The 21,186-nt window shown below is 33.2% G+C and overlaps 1 protein-coding gene and 1 long non-coding RNA gene across 14 annotated transcripts in view; one reads left to right on the top strand and one right to left on the bottom strand.

Annotated features, from left to right (window-relative positions):
• The window catches only part of LOC145733072 (uncharacterized), a 43,803-nt gene extending 39,831 nt beyond the window's left edge, over window positions 1-3,972 (bottom strand). The window contains exon 1 of the long non-coding RNA XR_014179115.1: window positions 3,837-3,972. This is a non-coding gene — a long non-coding RNA (uncharacterized LOC145733072). The remainder of the gene's footprint in view (window positions 1-3,836) is intronic.
• Window positions 1-21,186, top strand: part of tai (basic helix-loop-helix family member taiman) — a 110,570-nt gene that overhangs the window by 49,108 nt on the left and 40,276 nt on the right. For 12 of the 13 annotated variants that reach the window (XM_081985662.1, XM_081985666.1, XM_081985657.1 and 9 more), the window contains exon 2: window positions 20,997-21,101. In XM_081985662.1, the coding sequence (XP_081841788.1) occupies window positions 21,037-21,101 (65 nt within the window). In that variant the 5' untranslated portion in view covers window positions 20,997-21,036. Of the gene's footprint in view, window positions 1-10,901; window positions 10,951-20,996; window positions 21,102-21,186 lie in introns of all 13 variants that reach the window. The other variant, XM_081985664.1, reaches the window with a different exon arrangement.

Raw genomic sequence — 21,186 nt, 5'->3', positions numbered from 1 at the left:
GAACATTCAATTACTGCACTTTAATATCTGTGTGTTTACTTAAGATACAAGTACTTCAAACTGGACTAAACCAAACTATAAATTTGTATTTTCATTTGACAAATTGAGGTACTTAAACTCATTTGGTAGAAGTTTTTAATCGGTCCAAAAATTCTTTAGTTGAAGAAGATTTCATTAATTATTAGAAGTTATGACTTTGAAACTTGACACTTTGTTATCCGATGGAAATGGCTTTAATCAAAAGTCTTTGTCAAATTAATAGTAGAATTTTGAACAAAAGTGTCAACTTTAGTTAATAGCTCTAATATCTGACAGGTTAACTGGTCAACATCCAGTGCTTTGAAGTTTTATTTGTACATTCCAAAAAATGTTTGAAGAAATAGTTGTGTATCGGGAAGAAAATAGAATCGTGGAGAAGAGAGAGACATTTTTTTAAGCTTCTACCCGCTTTTTTTCCTGTTGCCAAGACAAGATATTCCAAAAGACTTTCTGATTTATGACTTGGTTTGACAAGTTCTTTAAAATGCTAAATTTGCCCCTGTCAAAAAATAATCTCTATCGTAATCTTTACGTATCGTTCTTCTGTCCATATTCTGTTGTTTCATGTATAACACTAGTCACAGACAGGTTTCCCTTTCTTAAACAAATCTAAATCAAGTTTCTTTCACAATCGTCCATTAGATCTTGTTCATGTTACAAAATTTAGGAAATACTTTTCCTTCTTTTGAGATGAAAAAAATTTGGTACTGATGGCAAATATTTTTTTCAGAGAGAAATGTCTTAGAACTTAGGAGGATTTTTGGAAGAACGTGATGTTAATGCGAAAGGGGAAAAGCATACATTTAGAGTTGAACTGTTTTAAAAAAGCCATTCAAACATTTAAATAACCAGCTATGATTTTATTAGAAATTGCCTCTAACTCCCCCGACAAAGATTATTCAGTTTCTCTAGGAATTTCGATTACTCAAAATATACGGAAATGTACTTTTCAAAGACGCAAAACTCAACTAAATTTTCAGTAAATTGGAGAAGTGTTATACTAATGGATTTCAGTAATATTTACTTAACCGTCTGCACTCTGTAGCTGGGTGATATATTCCAAAACTTAAAACCTGAAAGTTTTCCTCAATTATTCTACGTCAGATTTGTGAGTGTAGTTAAATGAAGGTTATATCATCAGTTTGGTCTCTTCCAATGATTAAAAAGAAGGTAAACATAACAAAGAGCAAGAGAGGCACAAACGTGGTTGTTGCATGTGTAAATTTTGGTTGGCACTGTCAAAATCGTTTTGGTTGTACTTTTATACAAAGTTTGTTAAAGTATGATTTTTGAGTGAATAAAGGTTTATAAGTGCTGTTGGTCAGTCGTTCCAAAAATGCAGAAAGTAGGTCTTCTTCAGCTTTTCTCTCTTCTTTTTCTTGTTTCATTATTTTGTACTATATTTTACTCGATATTTTCTATACACCAAAGAAAATTACACAACACTTCACAAATTGATTGGATGTCCTAACACAAGGACATCCTATAAGATATATCGCTTATAAATGACATTGCGATAGGAAGAGTGCCTTATGTAATATTAATAGAATTATGACACAAACTTGTTCAAAGTGAACATAATTATTGTTTTATCTTTGCTAAACTTGTATGCTAATTTTCATGTTATGCTTTTGCAAATTATCCGCTGTAATCATATGACTAATGACTATTATCAGAAGTGTAACATGTTAAAAGGTTTTGTTAAATGTAACTTTAACTATAACTTTACAAAACTGTTGAAATGAGAAATTTTTGAAAAGTTTTATGATATTGCGTCATCTCTGTACGATAGTAAATTTCTTATCATTGTGAACACTAAAATCTAGTAAATCATTATTTTCTTTGCAATGCTTGTTCATATTTCAATTTGTTATACATTGAGGTACGCACACATTTGAACTTTGGCTTTACCATATCATTATGATACAAAATGGGATGTAATTATTGTTTATAACACTACTTTGATAGCTTATCGTGTTAAAGACGCTAATTTTCTTGGTTCACATCACAGTTCCATTACGAACGAACAAGTATATTTTTGTAAACATATGATTGATGATATTGTACAAGTTTAGATTAGAAGCCAGGAAGTTTTTATTTACTTTATCATTTTTATCAAGGGTTTGGAAAATTTGGCAGGATATTTTATAGTTTTATTTATTTAACATTTTTTTCCTGTCTTGAGATCACTTGAAGTGACTTTTTTGACTATCCAGAAAAAAAGATTAAACACAATAATCTGTGTTATCTCAAAGTAGTTATTTAAGTAATCACATTCACCCAGCTGTAACATGTTTATAAAAAAAACATCAAAAACTGGAGGCTTCCTGTGGCCTCTAATTAGTACGATTGTAATAAATGATTCTTTATTCCCCTGCTACAGGATAATTGCTTTATAATAAATAATTCAACTTTTTGCACTAGACCAGTTTTACGACTACTATAATTAAAAATTGAGCGGTAGTTACTTCACTTAACCTTCTGCTTAACCCTCAAATGTAACCGTAAAACAGAACAACAACAAATTGGATAATTAGAGTCAATAGCATAATCGAAATCGTCAAAACGAACCTGGTAAAGATCAAGGGGATGAAAAGGTCTAATTTTCCAGGTCATCTATAGTGAAAAATCATCCCTCGTGTTTACCACCGGGGCCCTTAATTATTCGACAGATACGAACTTCATAATTGACTTGTTGATTGCCTTGCGGCTTCTTCGTTTGTTCAAAAAGGCGGAATGGCAAAATTACGAAGAAATTCAGTCAATTTACATGAAATAAACAGAACTTAATGAAACCGAGCCAATTTCGCGCTCGACATGGAGTCTGTCTGTCTTTCTTTTAATTTTTGTCCTCGTGATCGTGATGATACCGAATGAGCAATATATTCTAGATTCAAAAAAGTTCCATGTCGCTTTATAAACTTGCAGAACGGCAACGCCGCTGTTGCTGTCGTTAGACTAGAAGCAGTTTGGAGGGATGCCAAAAATCCGGTCCTTTCGAGCCGACACAGCTAGACCAAAAACTCGTTTCCTTTATTTTTGTAGCCGCTGATTTGAGAGTCATTCTCCATAAAAATGTTCTCTCGGAACACGCTATTCTTCTGCCACGCAAGGATGTTTCGAAGAACGCTCCAAAACAATCTTCAGCCATTCGACATGGCTCCGGGTCCATCGTTTTTAACCACTTTTTGTTTTGCTTTGGTCCTATCGGACCCATTCCGGGCATAAATTCTAATTCCTCTCCTTAATTAGCAGTCAACTTCAAGCCGGTTCCCCGAATTCAATCAATTTTAGGATTTTTCTTTTTGCCTCGGCTATAATATGGTCGAAACCTATACCAATTTAAATAGATTGTTGGCAAATTGGACGCAGTTTTATGCTACTGATTCTATTTAGAAACAGTTTGAGAATATATTAATTTATCAGTAAACTTGAATTTTTTTAATCAAAGAGATTATATGTACCGGGTTAGGCATTAAGAAAGGACTTCTGCAGTATTTAGAAAACTAAAATCGATTCAGGGTTAAAACAACCGACGACTATGCTAACTATAAAAGCCTTAATGGTGTGTAGGAGGCTAGAAGACCTATGGCTGTAACCCAATCATTCTGAAGTATACTGCCATAATTAGACCCAAAATCATATATGTGGCGGCTTCTTGGTACGATGAAGCCAAAGATTTTTCACAAAATACCTTTTACAACACAACAACTTTATTGGAAACCATTGTACTTGCTTTCCAATGAAGCTCTACGAGGAACTCACTCGTTTGGCACTGTCAAATAAATGTTATGGACGAGGGGTGTGACACTTCAATAATATTTGGGTCACTCACCAAATAATATTAATAATATGCAATAATCTTACTAATCTTGATAATACGACATAATCCAATAATATAGTACATAATGCAATAATACCACATAATCCAATAATATAGTAAATAATCTGAATAATACGAATAATACGGCATAATATGAAAAATCATAAAGCGGCGGGAATTGTTGGTTATTAAGAATAAATATAAACATTTTAAACCAACTAAACCAACTGAAGATTGAAAAGTGTAGAAATAATTATGCAGGTATGTTTTTTTTGCTTGATTATTATAAGGAGCTTTTTGCTCAGCTTGTGACAATAATAAACTGACAAATTTTTTTATTTTATTTATTTATTCCCTAAGTATTTTGCCAAAATGTATTTATCGTCTTTAAATTAATAATTTATGCAATTACATATTAAATTACTAGCGGGTGATTAAATAAGAAACAACATGGGCAGTATTGAGGAAATTGAAACTGATACATGTTCGAAACAAAAATGAAATAAAAAAATATGACCATAAAAACCTCGATCAAAACACATTCAAAATATTGAAGTGATTCCAGTAGTAAACTCGGATTTTGTTATGACAGCTTTATTTACTGATACCATTTTTGTATTCTAAATTATAATCTAAACAATTTTTAACTTACTCGTTTGCGCTTAAACTTTTGCGCTTTTGCAATAATATTGCATCATTAATATAATATGTAATAATCCAAGTAGTAAAGAATAATCCTTAATAATACGCTAATCAAGCAATAATACGTATAATATTAGTATTATTTCGAATAATACAATAATACTGACATAATATCAATAATATTGAATAATCCATAATAATCCTTATATTACCATATAATATCAATATTATTTGGAATAATACAATAATACGGGTATAATACCAATATTATCAATAATATCGCATAATATTGAATAATCTATGATAATCCTCGTATTATATAATATGGGCCCAAATTTAAGAGAGTGTCACACCCCTCGGTTATGGAGGTTACCACCGGGAACAGAAAAAACAATTTGTAGCATTGCTTACAGGTTTCTTCTCAGAACACTATTGCTTGAGAAGTACGTTAAGCTGATAGACTTAGAAAGACAAGCAGATTCTGAACAGATAAGGAGGAATATCCTGAAAACCTGCTTTGTGAATGTGACCCAATGAGGAAGTGTCTGTTTGGTAATAACATCATCAATAATGGAGAGATTCCTTTCTCTAATACCCACTTAGCTGATTGCTTCTATTAAGATCTTGTAACTGGAGCAGGACCTGTGATGAGATGAGCCTCAGTTCAAATCTCAATGCTGCAGTATGAGTTAATTTAAGGCTTGCAAAACATATTGGTTCTTATGAGGATTTTCAGGATTGTGTGAAAGAGGAACTATTGTAATTTGAAGATATTTTTGTTTGTAAAAGTCTTACTTTGACTTAATAAAATATCCGTTCATAATTAATGTTCTTCACAAGAGCTACTAAATAGGAAAGTACATCAACCAACCTAACCTAACCTAACTAACTAAGATTTTTATTAAGTTTGGCTTCTGGATTTACTAATACAGGAATGTTTAAAACAGTTTAGATTGATTAAACTTGCAGGTTAATCAGCAAAATTGATCACGGTTTTATAATTTGTAATATATTTGCTTGTTCACTTGGAGGTATTAATAATCATGCGGCCATTTCATACTTGCAATAATACTACCTATTATGCACGATTTGTTAAGTTAAATCTTGGTTATGCAAGTTATGTATATTATATTATCTCGCGTGCAGATCACGTAATGCTCTAATCCAAATTTTATTACTTGCGGGGTTTTGCTATAGTAGGTAGCTAAAAGGGTAGGGCAATTTTTAAACATTTACCTTCTAGTAGGTTTAGTTCGTATTCCTTTTTTATTTTTTTTTTTGAATCGAAAATCGCTTGCCTTACGGTTCATTTCGTACTTACATCGAGTCGCTGACCCTATTTTGCATGATGCGAAACTGAAATGAGATTATTTAGCTGCATCGGAACGATGCAGAAAGAAATTCCCTTTGGAAATAGTAAACACGTGTTCACAGACAAAAGGAAATTGACATCATGCAAATGTAGCGCTAACTTTCTTTGGCAACTTGAAAGTTGCACGTTCCGGCCGATACATGTCGAGGAAATTCGATTCGAACCTTGTTTATCCAGTTTCCTTTAGGATAACGTTGTTTGGTAGGTCGTTAAACAAATATGCTTGCTGGCAGTAACATGCTATTGTGGCTTTTCTTTGATTGTTATGGATTTAAGTGTCGTCAGGCATGAACTTTTCCATGTTTATTTGGGTGGTTTCTTTCACAAAATTTACGAACAGCAACAATCTATTACGGATACAACAAACAAAATCGATTTGTTCGCGTAAAAATCATTAAATTCAAGGTTTGCCCGAGAAATAAGGTCGGATCTACTGTACTCGAACAATAACAATAATAATAGAGTTTTTTTACGCGGACAGTAATAATTGACAATCGAAAAGATCACGAACAACAATAAAGGAATTTTGTCACGGTGTGGTATGGACGAACCACGCATCGCTGACTTTTAAAAAGCGAGATGGATGTATTGTTTATCCTTCCCTTTTCCGACCGGTTTGGTTGCGAGAAACGGTGCCATCGGGTAACTTAAGTCCTCCTTAAGTTGTCGTTTTCAGCCTGTCATCAGCCCTATCAATAACTGTAACAATATACCTTAGAGTTCATTAAGTTATATTTCAACAGCTTACTGCGTTTTCCCTTATAAGATGCTCATGCATTTACAGTCTGACGAGATAAAACGCCATCCAATTACGACTGTGAATATAGATTTTAATTGGTTGGTTATTTCACGCGTTTCTGTTTTCTCCATAAAGAATTGGAGTTGTAAATAATTTCGGCAAAACAGGTTTTCGATTTTAATAACATTCCTGCATTTCCCAATATGGAAGCAACTGTTAACGATAATGACTGGCATTTGCATACGCGTTTCTCGTTTAATGCTTTTTCTCTGCCCGCGGCTCTAGTTGAAATTCTTCCCTGCGTTAGTCCGAGATTTATTAGAACGGGCAAGCAATATCAAAATGCCTCGCAGATTATTATTAATCGCTCATGGTAGGGATATTGCTTTTCGAATTGGATAGTTTCGAGTGCATTTTTGTAGAAACCAGTAATTTCAATTTACGTGTGTGAGGTTTTAGCTGTAATTGAATTTCTTTTTCGTTTGCTTGCCACTAACAAACTGGGTTTAAGTATAGTGTGAACCACCATTACTTTTCAATTATCCTTAAATAGCAAATCCAGGTAAATTTCAAACTATTCACAGAAAAATAGGTTTTTCTACTGGCACTATGAATACAACAAGCTCTTTCTTCCTATGAAATCCTTAACATTATTAACAATGAATGGCGACTCATGAGAAACTAAGTGCAGAAGATTGCACTCTTTGATGTGTAGATTCAAAACAACCACAAAATGGATATTAAAATCCACCATAACAACTAGTGAAATAAGTTGTAGATAGACAGAGATACAATGTGTTCGAAATTGTCGTACATGTATTGTTATCTGGGTAACCATAAAAGGTATAGGATCGGTTAAATGGAAAGAGTTTTAGAAAATTTTATGTGAAACTTACTCCCAGTTGCAAAATTGAATTTTCCTTTGCTGTTGTTCAGGACAATGAGGAAAACGTATAACTGCTCAAGCAAACCCAAAGTAGTTTTGAAACGTCTTTAGAAAAATGCTATTGTCGTCTGAATATGTGTGTGTGTGTTTGCTACACAGGAAAATTGGTTGCTATTTTAGAGAAGACTGAGTGTTCACAAATTCCAACTACCAAACGCTAGTGAGTTGAATTTTACTATACCCTGTATAACCATAAATTTTTATTTAAACTCAATCTTTGGTCCTGATTCTAGAAGAAAAGCCCTTTCAAAACATAGTTTTATTAAAATTAGGAGATACAGAGTGTAACAATTGTACATTCTGTAACTCTAAAACGTTTGTGTGCTCCCATATTTATTTTCCGGTACAGTTTTCAAGCACTCTCTACAAACAACATACAGAATGGCTTCTAACATAACGGTATTATAGTCAATTTATTAACGTAATATACTTTCTCGAATTGCGACATAGGAAACAATCACATATCCCAGAGTTATGTTATGGAGTTCTTATTATAAGCGTTAATTAGCAGCTGAGCTTTTAAGGATTCGTTGAAAGCTATGTTTTATAATTTGTGAATAATGCAATTATTGCCATTAAATCTGCTTCAATAGCGTTACTATGGTTAAATCGTGATTGTCAAATAGACCCTTTAGGCTATTGTTACTCCAATGGTAATTTTCGCTTTTGTCAAATTTGATCTCGTAATCCGGTTTTATTTAAGAGTGTTTTAGTGTGTACTATATTTTCTTTCAAATAGTATTATATTTTTTGATGTTTGTCAACATATCAACCTTCATCAGACAATCACGAGCATCATTATTGGGCGATTATTTTATCATCAAGAAGAATTTCTTCGTTTGCTTGCAACCAACGACCTTCGAGCTTACGTTAATCTTCTTCCTAACAACAAAAGCGACTTATCGTTCGGCTTGCTCGTACCAACTCGAGTGGTTCCGAATCAGGTTAATGTAGTAGGTTTATGGATGAAGTATTCGATTCGAGATTGTTGTACCAACACTACAATTAAAAATTTATGGTTACTTGCAAATTCGTTTTCAGTGTTTATTGTGTAATTGGCCGAGTCCGGATCTGGGAACGTTGTCACTTCTTGAAATAAGTCTTGGTAAATGTTTTAGTTGCCTTAATGAACGCCGTAATGTTTTTGTAAATGTTCCAGTACGAAAATAGGTACAAGAGCAAGAAAACAATTGACGTGTTCGCTTTGAATGTTTTATGGACCATTAGCGTGCTGCGAAAGAAAGCAGAGTACATTTTGTTTTGGATTTGTTGATGGAATCAAAGCAACAATCGTTTTTCCAGGCGGGAAGAAAGCGCATTTGCGGATTATTGAAGGAAGGTCGTAAAATAAATGCTTGAAGCTTTCAAACAGGTTTCTGTGTTATGGGGGAACTGGGCCCCACGGCTAGTATTTTTTTACGTGCCTTCTATAAACATCACTTTGGCTTGTACATTTACATACAAAGGTGTAAATCTATTCGTGTGCTTCGGAGACGTCAATTTGTGGAGATGCTTAAAGTACACACGCAGCAAAAAATGTAAGAAAAACGCTTCTAATGAGTTGAATTGAGCTATTAATTATTAAAGTCGTTATAAGAACAGCTGATGATTTGATGGCAAAGAACATATTTGCTGAAAGTGTTCTAGAAACTGAAAGTTCATGATATTGGCAGCTGTGTTCTTCAATGCAACTTTATCAAGTCTCTGAATGTTAAACAAGCCGTGATAATAAATCAGTTGGGTATTCTTCCATGAAAAAGTTCATCCCTTACGTATAATAGGTTTAACCTCTTCTTCAAAGGTCTTTCATTAAGTTGAGTAGTATGTAGCCAATATAATGAAACTAAAGAACGTATTTTATAAAAGGTTGCCATTTTTTCTGAAATTGTTTGGCAATTCTGCTTACAATGGTTTGATCTGTTTGACTGAAAGCAACATTGTTTTTCAATGCTTTTCTTTGTTGGTTTAGCCTATTTCTGGTGTATATTTCATGTTGGTCCTCTGGGTTATTTTTGATCCATATTCTTCCTGTAAAATATTTAACCAAGAGTTTGACTAGCCTGTTTTAGTAATTGGCATACTTCAGTCAACTTTTTTGCCAGCTAAATTGTGTGGTGAATCTAATAGTTGGATACTAATTGCTAATATCATGTTTTCATACTTCTGAATACCTGTTGATGCAATATCACCGTTATTAAATTGCAATTGCACTTCATATGTCATGCAAGCCATATCTTACAAATTATCTGCAAATTGGATTATCTGGTTTAAGTTTCTCTACTTGGAAGATTAATTGAGTAACGAAACGAAAATGACATCATTACGTAAACTTTTACATTATTAATTAGAAATAGTAAGCAATATTGATATTAACAAGATTGGCTATAATTTATGAAAAAAAAATCGACTAATTGAAAGCAAATTGGGTGGGCAGATGACTGGGTGACAAAAATAATCACCAGCCGACATTTTCTAATTCCGATACTAGTAAAAAAGAGCTCTTTCCAGATTACCCAGTAATTAACTTTTACTTCGGATTGTTTAGCTACGAGTCGATTACGAAAGTTAATTCACTCGACTGCGAGGTTAGATCAATCCGTGTTTACCTTAGGGAGTTATTTTCCGTGGTAAAAACGTAAAATCCCTTTTTCAACGCGAGATATAATAACAACACCAAAATTAATAAAGTTTGCAGGTCGTGCACGTGGATTGCAGAAATTTCAACGAATCCGAAGCGATTTAGCGAGATGGATTAATATTAGTATGGAAGTGTGGAGTTTCCATTTTCAGGTGGGATGTTTTTCGCATTTAGAGGCACGTAGTGAAGTTTTGCTTTGTTGTTTAAACCTTATGTCTTAGTTCTCTTAAAATAAAAATAGGCTCAAACAGACCACGTTTAGAATAAACCTACGTGCTTGGGTGGAATTAAATAGCTCATTTTTATGCGACTTTTTGCCTCGAAGAGCGGCCATAGCACCGGATGTAATTATAAAATAATTACCATGGTTTAATAATATGCATCTGTTTTTCTGGTGTATACGACGTAACCATAACCCAACTCGGCTAACTGAAAGCAAAACAATCTAAATAGATTATTAAAAAGGAGAATCATTCATAACATTGTCGAACAAAAGAAAGTACTCAACGTTGCCTACTGAAATAATAATTATTACTATTTCTCCATTACAGTCGACGTTGCGCGTGTGATACTTTGCACCATTCCATTTATTAATGAGCATTTGTATGCTAATTACAATCGGCTACTGCAAAATTATTACGATTACCGTTTTGATAATATCTGTTAGCCAATTATCTAACTTTTCTTCTTCTTTTTTTTCAGGTGAGTTCTACCAATAAGCCCTGGAGGCAGGTTTGTGGCAAAGTGATGAGTAAGTTTTATTTTTTCAATTCGCCACGAGAGTTTACTTTTCCGCACTAATCAATAAGTTTATTTTCCATAACAACAAAATACATAAATATTGTGCAGTTGTGTCAATGTTGTCTATGAAAACCCTTTTTTATTTACCTGTATATTTACTTTATCACTTGCGGAATAGTTAATTTTTGAACAAGTGCGGAAAGTTATCGAGGGCAACTGATTTAAATTAGAAGTCTTTGGCAATCGAACGGATCTATAACTTTTTTGTCATTATGACAAGTTGATCTGTTACAAAAACAGAAAATCAGAGAAATATCAGTTTTCATTTGTTGAATGCTGTACGTATTTCTCTGGCTACTAGTTTCTAGTCACTGATGACTCAAAGACTCAAAGGAATGACACGACAATAATAACACAACAATGGAAAGTATTATAGAAACTCAAAAAATAATTCGCAAAACAACTTTTTGCATCTTTTTGCTTGCATAAAAGTATCACTTTCCGTACTTGTTAGGTAAATAACTATTCGTACTCTTCCGTATTCCTTTTTATAGAGAGTAAATCGCCTAACAGCACAATAGTTATAGTTTATCTTGACATTTAATCTAAACTAGACAGAAAAATCTCCTTCAATTAGGTGAACATTAAACTCTAATTAGTGCAGCACATTAACGTTGATTTAATAGTGTTTCAAATCGTTGGACATGCGGTAAATCCATTATATTGATTCTGTATTATTTTTTTTAAATACCGTATCTACTTTGTTGCTTTAAGCGCTATTCTTCTGTATTTAACGGATCTCTATAAAGATTTAGTTGAAATTGCGTGATGACGATAAAATTAAATCGTGCTTAAAATGTAATGTGTTTTATTTATACTTATTTCTGTTTGCACAAGCCAATTATGTTTTTTTGCGGTAATATAGCATTTTAATTGGCCAAATAATGAGAGAGTCTCTTTCAGAGAGAGGTTCTCTTCTTCTGACAATTCTGAAAAATTCTCACTCACTTTTCTTTTTTCGGCAATTTGGCATCCTTGCCATATTTTTCGGCTCTGACGTCAACCTAATTTGGTTTAATTTTTGGTATACAGTGTGGTCCAAATTGGTGATGCATGTATTGGGATCTCGAAAACGGTAAGAGCTACAGAGTCGGTTAAATGCGGAAAGTTTTAGAGAATTTTATGTGAAACTTATTTCCGGTTTCCAAATTAAATTATCTTTCTCCGTTTTCCGGAAAATTGGGAAAACGTCAGAGGTTGCATTTTAAACACTCTTTAACAAAGCTAAAGAGAGTAAAAACTAAGGCATTATTAAGGCACTTTTTTACGTAGAACACGATGACGTAATTAGAAAAAATCTATTGTCATTGATTTGCGAGATATGGATGATAACTTTGTAAATTCTTATGGCCGCCTTCAAGATGGCTTACAAAGTTATCATCCATATCTCGGAAATCAATGACGATAGATTTTTTTTAATTACGTCCTTCTACGTAAAAAAGTGCCTTAATAATGTCTTAGTTTCAAAACTCTCTTTGGCTTTGTTAAGAGTGTTTAAAATGCAGCCTCTGACGTTTTCCCAATTTTCCGGAAAACGGAGAAAGATAATTTAATTTGGAAACCGGAAATAAGTTTCACATAAAATTCTCTAAAACTTTCCCCCTTTAACCGACTCTGTAGCTCTTACCGTTTTCGAGATCCCAATACATGCATCACCAATTTGGACCACACTGTATACAATTATTGGTCGATAGCCTTTTTTCTTGATGAAAATAAAGTTTATTTATATATACAGGGTGAAACCTAATTTAAGGTCCTTTGGTATAAATATGCTCTTTGCTGTGCAATGGAACCCTCGTGGAGCAAAATAAAAAATTGCACTTTTCGCAAAAATGACAAATTTTTGAATGATTGTAACTTTTTTATATGAACTCTTATAGATTTCACTAAAACGCCATTAGAAAGAGGTTAAAAAATACTACAAAATTAAAAAAAAAGTAGTAAAAAAAGACCCCTATTCTTTCAATTTTTTTGAAAAATTTTAAAGTGCTTTTTTTGTACTTATTTTTTCTAATTTAAGGTCCTTTGGTATAAATATGCCCTTTGCTGTGCATTGGAACCCTCCTGGAGCAAAATTAAAAATTGCCAAAATTGCACTTAATTTCTAAACTGTGCTTTAATTTAACCAACTGTTTATCTATTACAGTTGCTTGGATTTCAATGATATACTTCGAACTTTAGATAGTTTACAAGTGGAGACATCTTAGTCATTAAAATATTAATTGGGCTTACACTTCCAACAGATCAAAACAACAAATGATTGCGTCATCATGTGTTGCTGAACAACAGTTCAAAACTGGTGCGAAGTGTGAATTGTGTCGTTATGATGATTTAACCGAGTTCATTCCCTCCAGATTACCGTTCAGAGCCTGTAGAGTTAATTCCTCCCTCTGTAAAGTTACATCAGAAAAAAAATAAGGTTAACAACTGCCAAATCGGTGACGTCACCGAGGTACACAACCAGGCAACCGGGGCGGTGCACTTAAGTTTACTTTAGCAAAATAACAAATGGGCGCGCGCCTTTCGTATTTTTAATTCGCGTTCTCTCGACCTTGGAACGGCGGCCATTAAACATATTTTCGCTCCGCAATTCATCTGCCCGGTATGAACGACCTTTTATATAAAGCTGGGCCTTTACCATCATCATGGTTTATAACATGAGCGAAAAATCCAGAATCTTAAATTTTACTTGTGTCATAAAATCTGCCATATCTTGATAATCGCTTTTAGTATCTCTAACAATCTTCATAGAAAACAATGCTTTGCTATTTCCCTTGAGTGCGGAAAGAAGCGTTTATCGCACGTGTGCGTGAAACAATTATCACCTTCGTACCTCTGGGAAGTATCTGCGACTGATTCTGCGCATTCCAGATAAATTCAAAAGAGGATACCAAAAAAAAATTGAAAAATGACTCAGTGTGAACAGAGTAAAAATCTGCAAGAATGAAGTATTGTTGACATATTTCTGTCATTATTCAATTGTTGTGCGTGTGGAAAACTTTCAATTACATTAGCATCAGACATTTCTTTGGTTTTTAAACATCAAATATGCCCTGGTATATATCACCAACAATCAGAATTGCCAATAGTAATGAAAATCTTTTCGAAATTACCCACTATTATCGCAATTTAAGTGTTGTTGACAAGCAAGCTGATATAACTGCTATTTGTAGCGTTATCAATATATTTGTTACTTAAGAAAAATGATGCTAATGTTCAATAATGCATGAAGCGTTGTAGTTTGTGTACAGATTCGAACATGTTTTATTAAATCAAACGACTAGAGTTTTATACTGGGACAATGTTGCAAAGTAATTTGTCATTTTGTGACGCATTAAAAAAATTGGCATCGTCCAAATACAAAACGGATTAATTTGTATTTTTAGTTTGGTAAAAGCTAGTGCGAGATAAGGTGCATCTCCCAGTTTTTTTTCGAACCTAACCAGGGATTAAGCGTAGGTAAGCAAGCGGTTTTGGAAAAAAATTAGTATTGTTTCAATGTACGCCGAGACACGCAACCGTGGCAATGTTTCAATTATTTCAAAAGGAAATAATTAACTTGAAACACCGGCAAAAACCGTGGTGGTTTGACCTTGTGCCCGAAACTACTAAAAGTGAAAGCGTTCCATGCGCGGTTGCTTAATTTTTCGTTTGACTGCTTAAGTTCCACTGCTATTGATCTTGAATCTGCTTGATTCCGTGTCTTGGAAAAGTGGATTAGGTTAAGTTAAAGCCAATTTGGACACGAAAGTTTATACAGACGCTCTTTTTTGTTGTTTATATAGCTGCCAAAGAAAGAACAAAACTTTAAACAAATACTAATTAAGATGAAAGGAAATATAAAACTTCTGATCTGTTTTGCTTGAGGTGGTCTTGCTATTAATGTCAATATCATCTCGTTCTACTTGTTATGTTAAAGCATTTGTGACATCTTCTCGTGCATAATGTTTGATATAACCACAGTTCCGCAGCGGTTCTTTTCACTTCTTATCTTCTGACATCTTTATTAATTTTACTAGCGTAACTAATGCCACCAAACATCCATCGTCTAATTAAGTCCTCCGTATTAGGTCAATTTTTTTGTTTAATATGCTAAAGGATTGCAACTTTTAATTAATTTATGTCATTTACAGTCTACCAGATAAGTTTCTGTGAAAGAAATGTGTTTTTCCCTTACATAATACAGGGTGGTCCAGTTTTAAATGTCAATAATTTACCATTCGATAGCCCATCAAAAAAATAAGTTAACATACACTATGTCATTTTCCTGAAAAATGCTTCCCATGGAAAATCGGTTTCTTGTCATAACTGTCAGACCGCTGGAGCAATAATGGTTTTCATTTTTCTGCCTTATTCTCTACGTCACTGGATATTTTACAAAAATTTCAGTTTTTTTTTACTTTATTTGTTCAATTTGACAAATAAAGTATCTCTTATAAAATTCTGATTTGAAACTTCGTTTACGAGATAATTGAGTTATTACGTTCAAAGGCCCAAAACCAACTCAACCCAACTTAAAAATTGTCTTGAAAATGGTGAAAATTGACTTAAGAAGCTTAAAAAATATCTTTGTAGCCAGTTTTCATAGTTTCCAGACAAATTGAAAGACTTTAGTTTTGAATATTGACTTAGAAACCAGTAAATTTACTTTGAAACGGTGAAAATTGACTTGAGAGGCTTAAAAATTGTATTTGTAACCAGTTTCCAGACAAATTGAAAGACTTTAGTTTTGAAAATTGACTTAGAAACCAGTAAATTTACTTTGAAACGGTGAAAATTGACTTGAGAGGCTTAAAAATTGTATTTGTAACCAGTTTTCAGACAAATTGAAAGACTTTAGTCTTGACAATTGACTTGGAAACTATGAAAATTGACTTGAGAGGCTTAAAAACTCTCTTTCAGTGAGTCGTTATAGTTTTCAGATAAGTTAAAAACTTTAGTAGTGAAAATTGACTTGTAGCCATGAAAAACTACTTTATCGAGAATTTTTTACAACAAATTCACGCATTTCAACCTTGAAAATTCTTGGACACCAAAAAGTGACTCTGAACCAATGAAAAGTGACATCAAAGGCTTAAAATCTGCATTTAAAGTAAGTTTTCATAATTTGAAAATACATTTCAATATTTTAGTTTTGAAAATAGTCTTAAATTCAGGATATTGACATGAGATTTATGAAAATTGAGTTGAAGACTTTTCAAGTTTTTTACTTTGCTTTTCAATTTTTTAGAACTCTGGACTATTTTTAGGGCTTAAAAACTGCTTTCAGCTTAGAAAATCAATTTGTAGGGTTATCTACACCAAGTTTTTGACACAGCAAACTTAAAAAACTATTTTCCATCGGCTTAAACATACCATTTCACGCTTTGTCAGTATTAAATTGACTGCTAGACGCTTCACTGTACTTTAAGACTGAAAAATCGAATTTTAAACTATTTTTTATAGTGTCAACTTGTTTTTTGATGGGCTATCGATTGATGAATTATTGACATTTAAAACTGGACCACCCTGTATACATAAATATTCAGAAGGATTACAACAAAGAATAAAACTAAATTCTCAGAAATTGTTAAATAATGAAAATTAATAAAGATTCTCACACTCACATCTCTAATTTTCTGTTGATAATAATAATAATATGTATTTATTTAGCATAACAGCTATCCAATAAACAACTTAAAAAGTATACAATGCAAAAAAAAAATTACTTATACAAAACAGATAGAAAAAATACATTTATAAGTAAAACTGTCACTAAACACTAGACTGCTCTAAAATATGTCTTCTGATCATTATCTTCAAACTACACAGTTGATCACAGTCCCTAATTTTTCGTGGCAACATGTTGAATTTATACAATCCCTTATACAACACAGAATTCAACATTTGACTAGAATGACATTTTTCCATCAATACAAAATTTGAACAATTTCTTGTGCCATAACTATGTACATCTTTAAAAACCTTAATCCTATCACAAACATATGAGGGCAACAAATTATTTTTTATTTGAAATACAAACACATACACACTAAAATCCATTTTTTCCTTAACAGACAAAAAGTTTAAAACATTGAGCATAGTTGCGATCGGAGTATAACGGTTACATTTTAGAATAGTTCTGATTGCTCGGTTTTGGATTTTCTGGATCTGGTCAATCTTAAAAGCTGGTAAGTTATACAGTATGGAGGAACAGAATTCGAGATGAGGAGCAGCTATCGTGTTATACAATAACAATTTCCTAGCGAGTGATAACTGATGTCCTATTCTTGCAATAAAACTTACTTTTTTGCGAATTTTCGAGTAACATAATCAAATGTTATTCCTAAGTATTTAATCTGGTTGGTATGATCAATTTTTCTGTTGTCAATAACTATATTTAGATCCTCAAAATTTTGAAAAATGCAAAACTTTGATTTTTCAATATTTACACACAATTTATTATTGCAAAGCCATTTGAATAATTTGGCCAGATCATCATTCACAGTACAGTCTCGATCTTAGAACATCATTTCTTTTTATTTTTTAGATGATCACCCACAGTTCACCAGAAATTATTATATTGTAATGAAGAAAGATCTGTAAAGTGTGCTTCATTTTTCAAGCTTCATTTGAGTTGTAAACAAGCATTACAGTTTTGGCAACGTGGTAATGGAAAAACATTTTTAATAAATATCAGGGAAAATAAACTATTTTTGAAATAAAATCAATATTTGCTATTAGTAGAAATAATGACTACTTCCCTAATACCCATATTATTGAACGTATTCCTTTTGGTTGTATTTGCCATAAGTTATTTCCAAAAAAAAAGCACCAAAGTTTAGAGAGAGTTCCATGTAGCTGGATGCATATTTCAATAAACTTTGCTATAGGAAATGGTGGCGGCATCTGGTCGATTCGTTAAACTGTTTGTTTTGGATCTTCGTAAATTAGTTTGGATTGATTTATTATAGATTTGCTTGGGTTTCAAAACTGATTTACCGTCTCCCAACGTTCTAGGTTGGGTATTAACTAGGATATACGGGAATGAGAGACAGCAGACTGAGAGTATTCGAAGCTGGATAATACCTCAAAATCAATTTAATTAATCCCCTAATATAAAAGTTTGACTATTGCCAGTCAATGTGGGTCGTTTTTCCTTCCTGTAAATATTATAATGTTACAGTTTTGTGTGTTTTTTTCCTCTAATACTTTATTGACGTTCGCATCAAGAGATTTCCGACCTAATGGATTGAATAAGCCATCCCAAGACGCTCCAGTCCGAAATCCGAATTACGAGGGCAATAAAAGGGGATTGTAAAGTCGTCAATAAATTTTATGTTGTGCCAGAGCCATTAGACCATAACGGATCCATTTGATCTTCCAATTTTAAAACGAGCGTGTTATGGATGTGAGTTTTATTAAGGCGAATGGGCGTTTCAATAGTTTCTAAAGTGCTTTATTGTTATTGTTCTTTGATTGTACTAGTTGGGTTAACACGGAACAGTTCAGATTGAAAACTGATTATAATGTGCATTAAGGTCTTTGGAAGTCAATAACGTTTAATAACCAGACGGTTACAGTATGTTATATCAAAATTCCATGGTCAATTTCCTATTTCGGGGAACGTCTAACATGTGTAACATAATCTTTCCAATATCGTTTCATATCCATCACGCTTCACCGAGTCGAAATATGATTTTGAGATGTATACGATAAAACCACGCCTTTGCAATCTGGCTCCTATATAATGAATGTTGTTTAAATTTAATATTTGTTTGTTGGAAGGTAAAAAAACTGTTCTTTTTCTTCGCATCCCGAATTCGACACCACCTTTGTGGTAAAGGTTTCATTTTCGTTTAATTTGCATAACAAAACCGAATAACTTTCAATCAAATAAGCCAAATTGGAAGTTGAAGAATTTGTTAAAATGTAATTTGTGCTCTTTCATTAAAACAAAGACATTTTATTGTATACTTACCAAATTTGTGTTGTAAAGAGTCATAAAAGTTATTCCCAAGTCGGCTATAAATTTATTTATCTCTTATATGTTATAAAATCGACTATAAAATATACAGTTAAGACCAGTTTCCTTTCAGCTCAGCATGGAAAAATGTATTCTTGTATTACGAGTTTGCCTGCCATTTGCATGTATATTCGCTCTGATGTATGTCCTGACTTGAATTGTGCTTCTACAGTTTACTATACTTTTAACCTGATTTTATCTAAAAAAAAAAAAAACAATTTGATATCACTGTAAATAATTTACAACATTCAAAAGATTATTTTCGTTAATCTTTTTATCGTTCCGATCCAAAACAGTTTTTGGCTTTTATTATTTTAATTAATCTCGGTGAAGTTTAGTTCTACTTAGCTGTAATCCCAAATCTCTTGTTAATGACACACACTGCATGGGGACTTCAAAGCTATCAATAAGCTCGTTGATGATTTAATGAGATATGTACAGGGGAAGTGAGAAAAATGTGCGGAAAATGTTTGCTAGCTTAAATAGAATTAATCTTGACTGACAAAACTGATTTAGTATGTTTGGAATCTGTACCACATAATATCAATTTTTTTGAAGTTCAAATTAGTTTATAAGTCATCAATCATCATCCAATTTATGTGTAACATGGGACTCTAAAAACTTACTTTCGTCCTAAAAGTTTACTATTTTTGGTCATAAATGCGCCCTTGAGTTTACGGTTTATCATTCTGTGTTCTTTGCAAGTTTACTTCCACATAAACTCTTATATTCACCCGAACTTTTTACCTTCCTTCTACATCTTTAATGCACCAACGAAAATGCCCGTAAAAGCGGTCAATATTTACCTACAGGTTTAGCTGACTCGGAGCCCATCATAAAAATAAAAGAACAATATTTGACTTGGAAGGTTTGCCTAACAAACTCACGCACAACAATACACTGTTAAAATCCGTGTACCGAGCTGGACAAACTAAAGTGTGTGCCGGTATATGTTTGTTATTAGCTTATATAACCGTGGATATCCTGCATATAGGAATTATAAAGGATTTGGCAACGTTGCTTGTCGCTCCTCAGCTGGGCAGCGCTCCCGTCGATAGCTGACCTACCCCAATAGATCCTTCGCAACGCCCTCTGCAGGTCCGGATTCTATTATCCTTGCAAACTTACCCTTTTTGTAAAATATAGATAATTAAGAAAGAGTTACTGGTTAAGGCGTAAATAATTAAGCATCGCTTTGGCAAAATTACACTGGAGGTTAATGGATTGTAGAATGCTTTTTAAGTGGCCTTATTGCATAATTTTAAGGGGGCAATGGAAACTATATAAGTGAATTATTAAGTTGTGTGAAGGAGCCTAAAGTATTCTCTACAATAAATCCATTTTATGGTGTCAAGACAGCTGCGCTTGCATTTAATCTAATCTGAATTCCATCGTTATCACTGCCTGCCTCTCCCTTGAACATTTAAGCTGAAAGTGGAAGAACACTGATGTCATTTGGTTGCAGATCTCTTATGCATTAATATTGACTTAAAATATGTGGGTAAAATTGTACTTTCCATATGGTTTACTTTTATCCTCTGCGTTAAAACCCATAATTAAATTCATTAGCAACCAATTAGTACTTTCTCTATAAAATATGAGATCTTTAATATCTGGAAATAAAATACTTTCACCTTCAGCTAATTTGGATATGAATTCCTGACAACTTTATGTAACAAAACTGTAACTTTGGCATTTGTGGAAAATATTCCCGGCAACACTGCATTGTTGTTTTATTCCATTTTCCATACCGGTAGGGAAAGCTTTCCAATGAAAAATGAAAACGAGCAATCAATACTCAAGGGTAACGTTGTCCGCGAGACGGGTCTGACGTCAGCAGAGCCTGCGTCTTAGCCCATGACGCAGCTCCGGAATATGAATGAATCTTATTTTTTTTTCTGTTGAAACTATTTAATTGAAGAAAATCTTAACTGTACAACTTTAATCAAAATCTTCGAATTTTAGTATCTAACGTACAACTGTTGTTTCAGGGTTGGACCTTGCGAGCTCCAGGACCCGGTGTGGGCAAAAATGAATGCTCTCACCGGAATAAAGCAGAAAAGAAAAAAGTTGGAGAACAAGCCCCAGACGCAGATGTAAGTACAGGTTAATTTTGTTTTTGAGAGGGGGGTAGGTAATCACTGTTTTTGAGCGGCTGAAATGCGAGAGATTATTTTTGCC

This window comes from Ips typographus, linkage group LG8 (assembly GCF_016097725.1).
Source record: "Ips typographus isolate SLU linkage group LG8, UJ_Ityp_2.0, whole genome shotgun sequence".
NCBI lineage: Eukaryota > Metazoa > Arthropoda > Insecta > Coleoptera > Curculionidae > Ips > Ips typographus.
The sequence above is the reverse complement of the archived record's forward strand: the minus strand, read 5'-3'. Positions and strand labels throughout refer to the sequence as shown.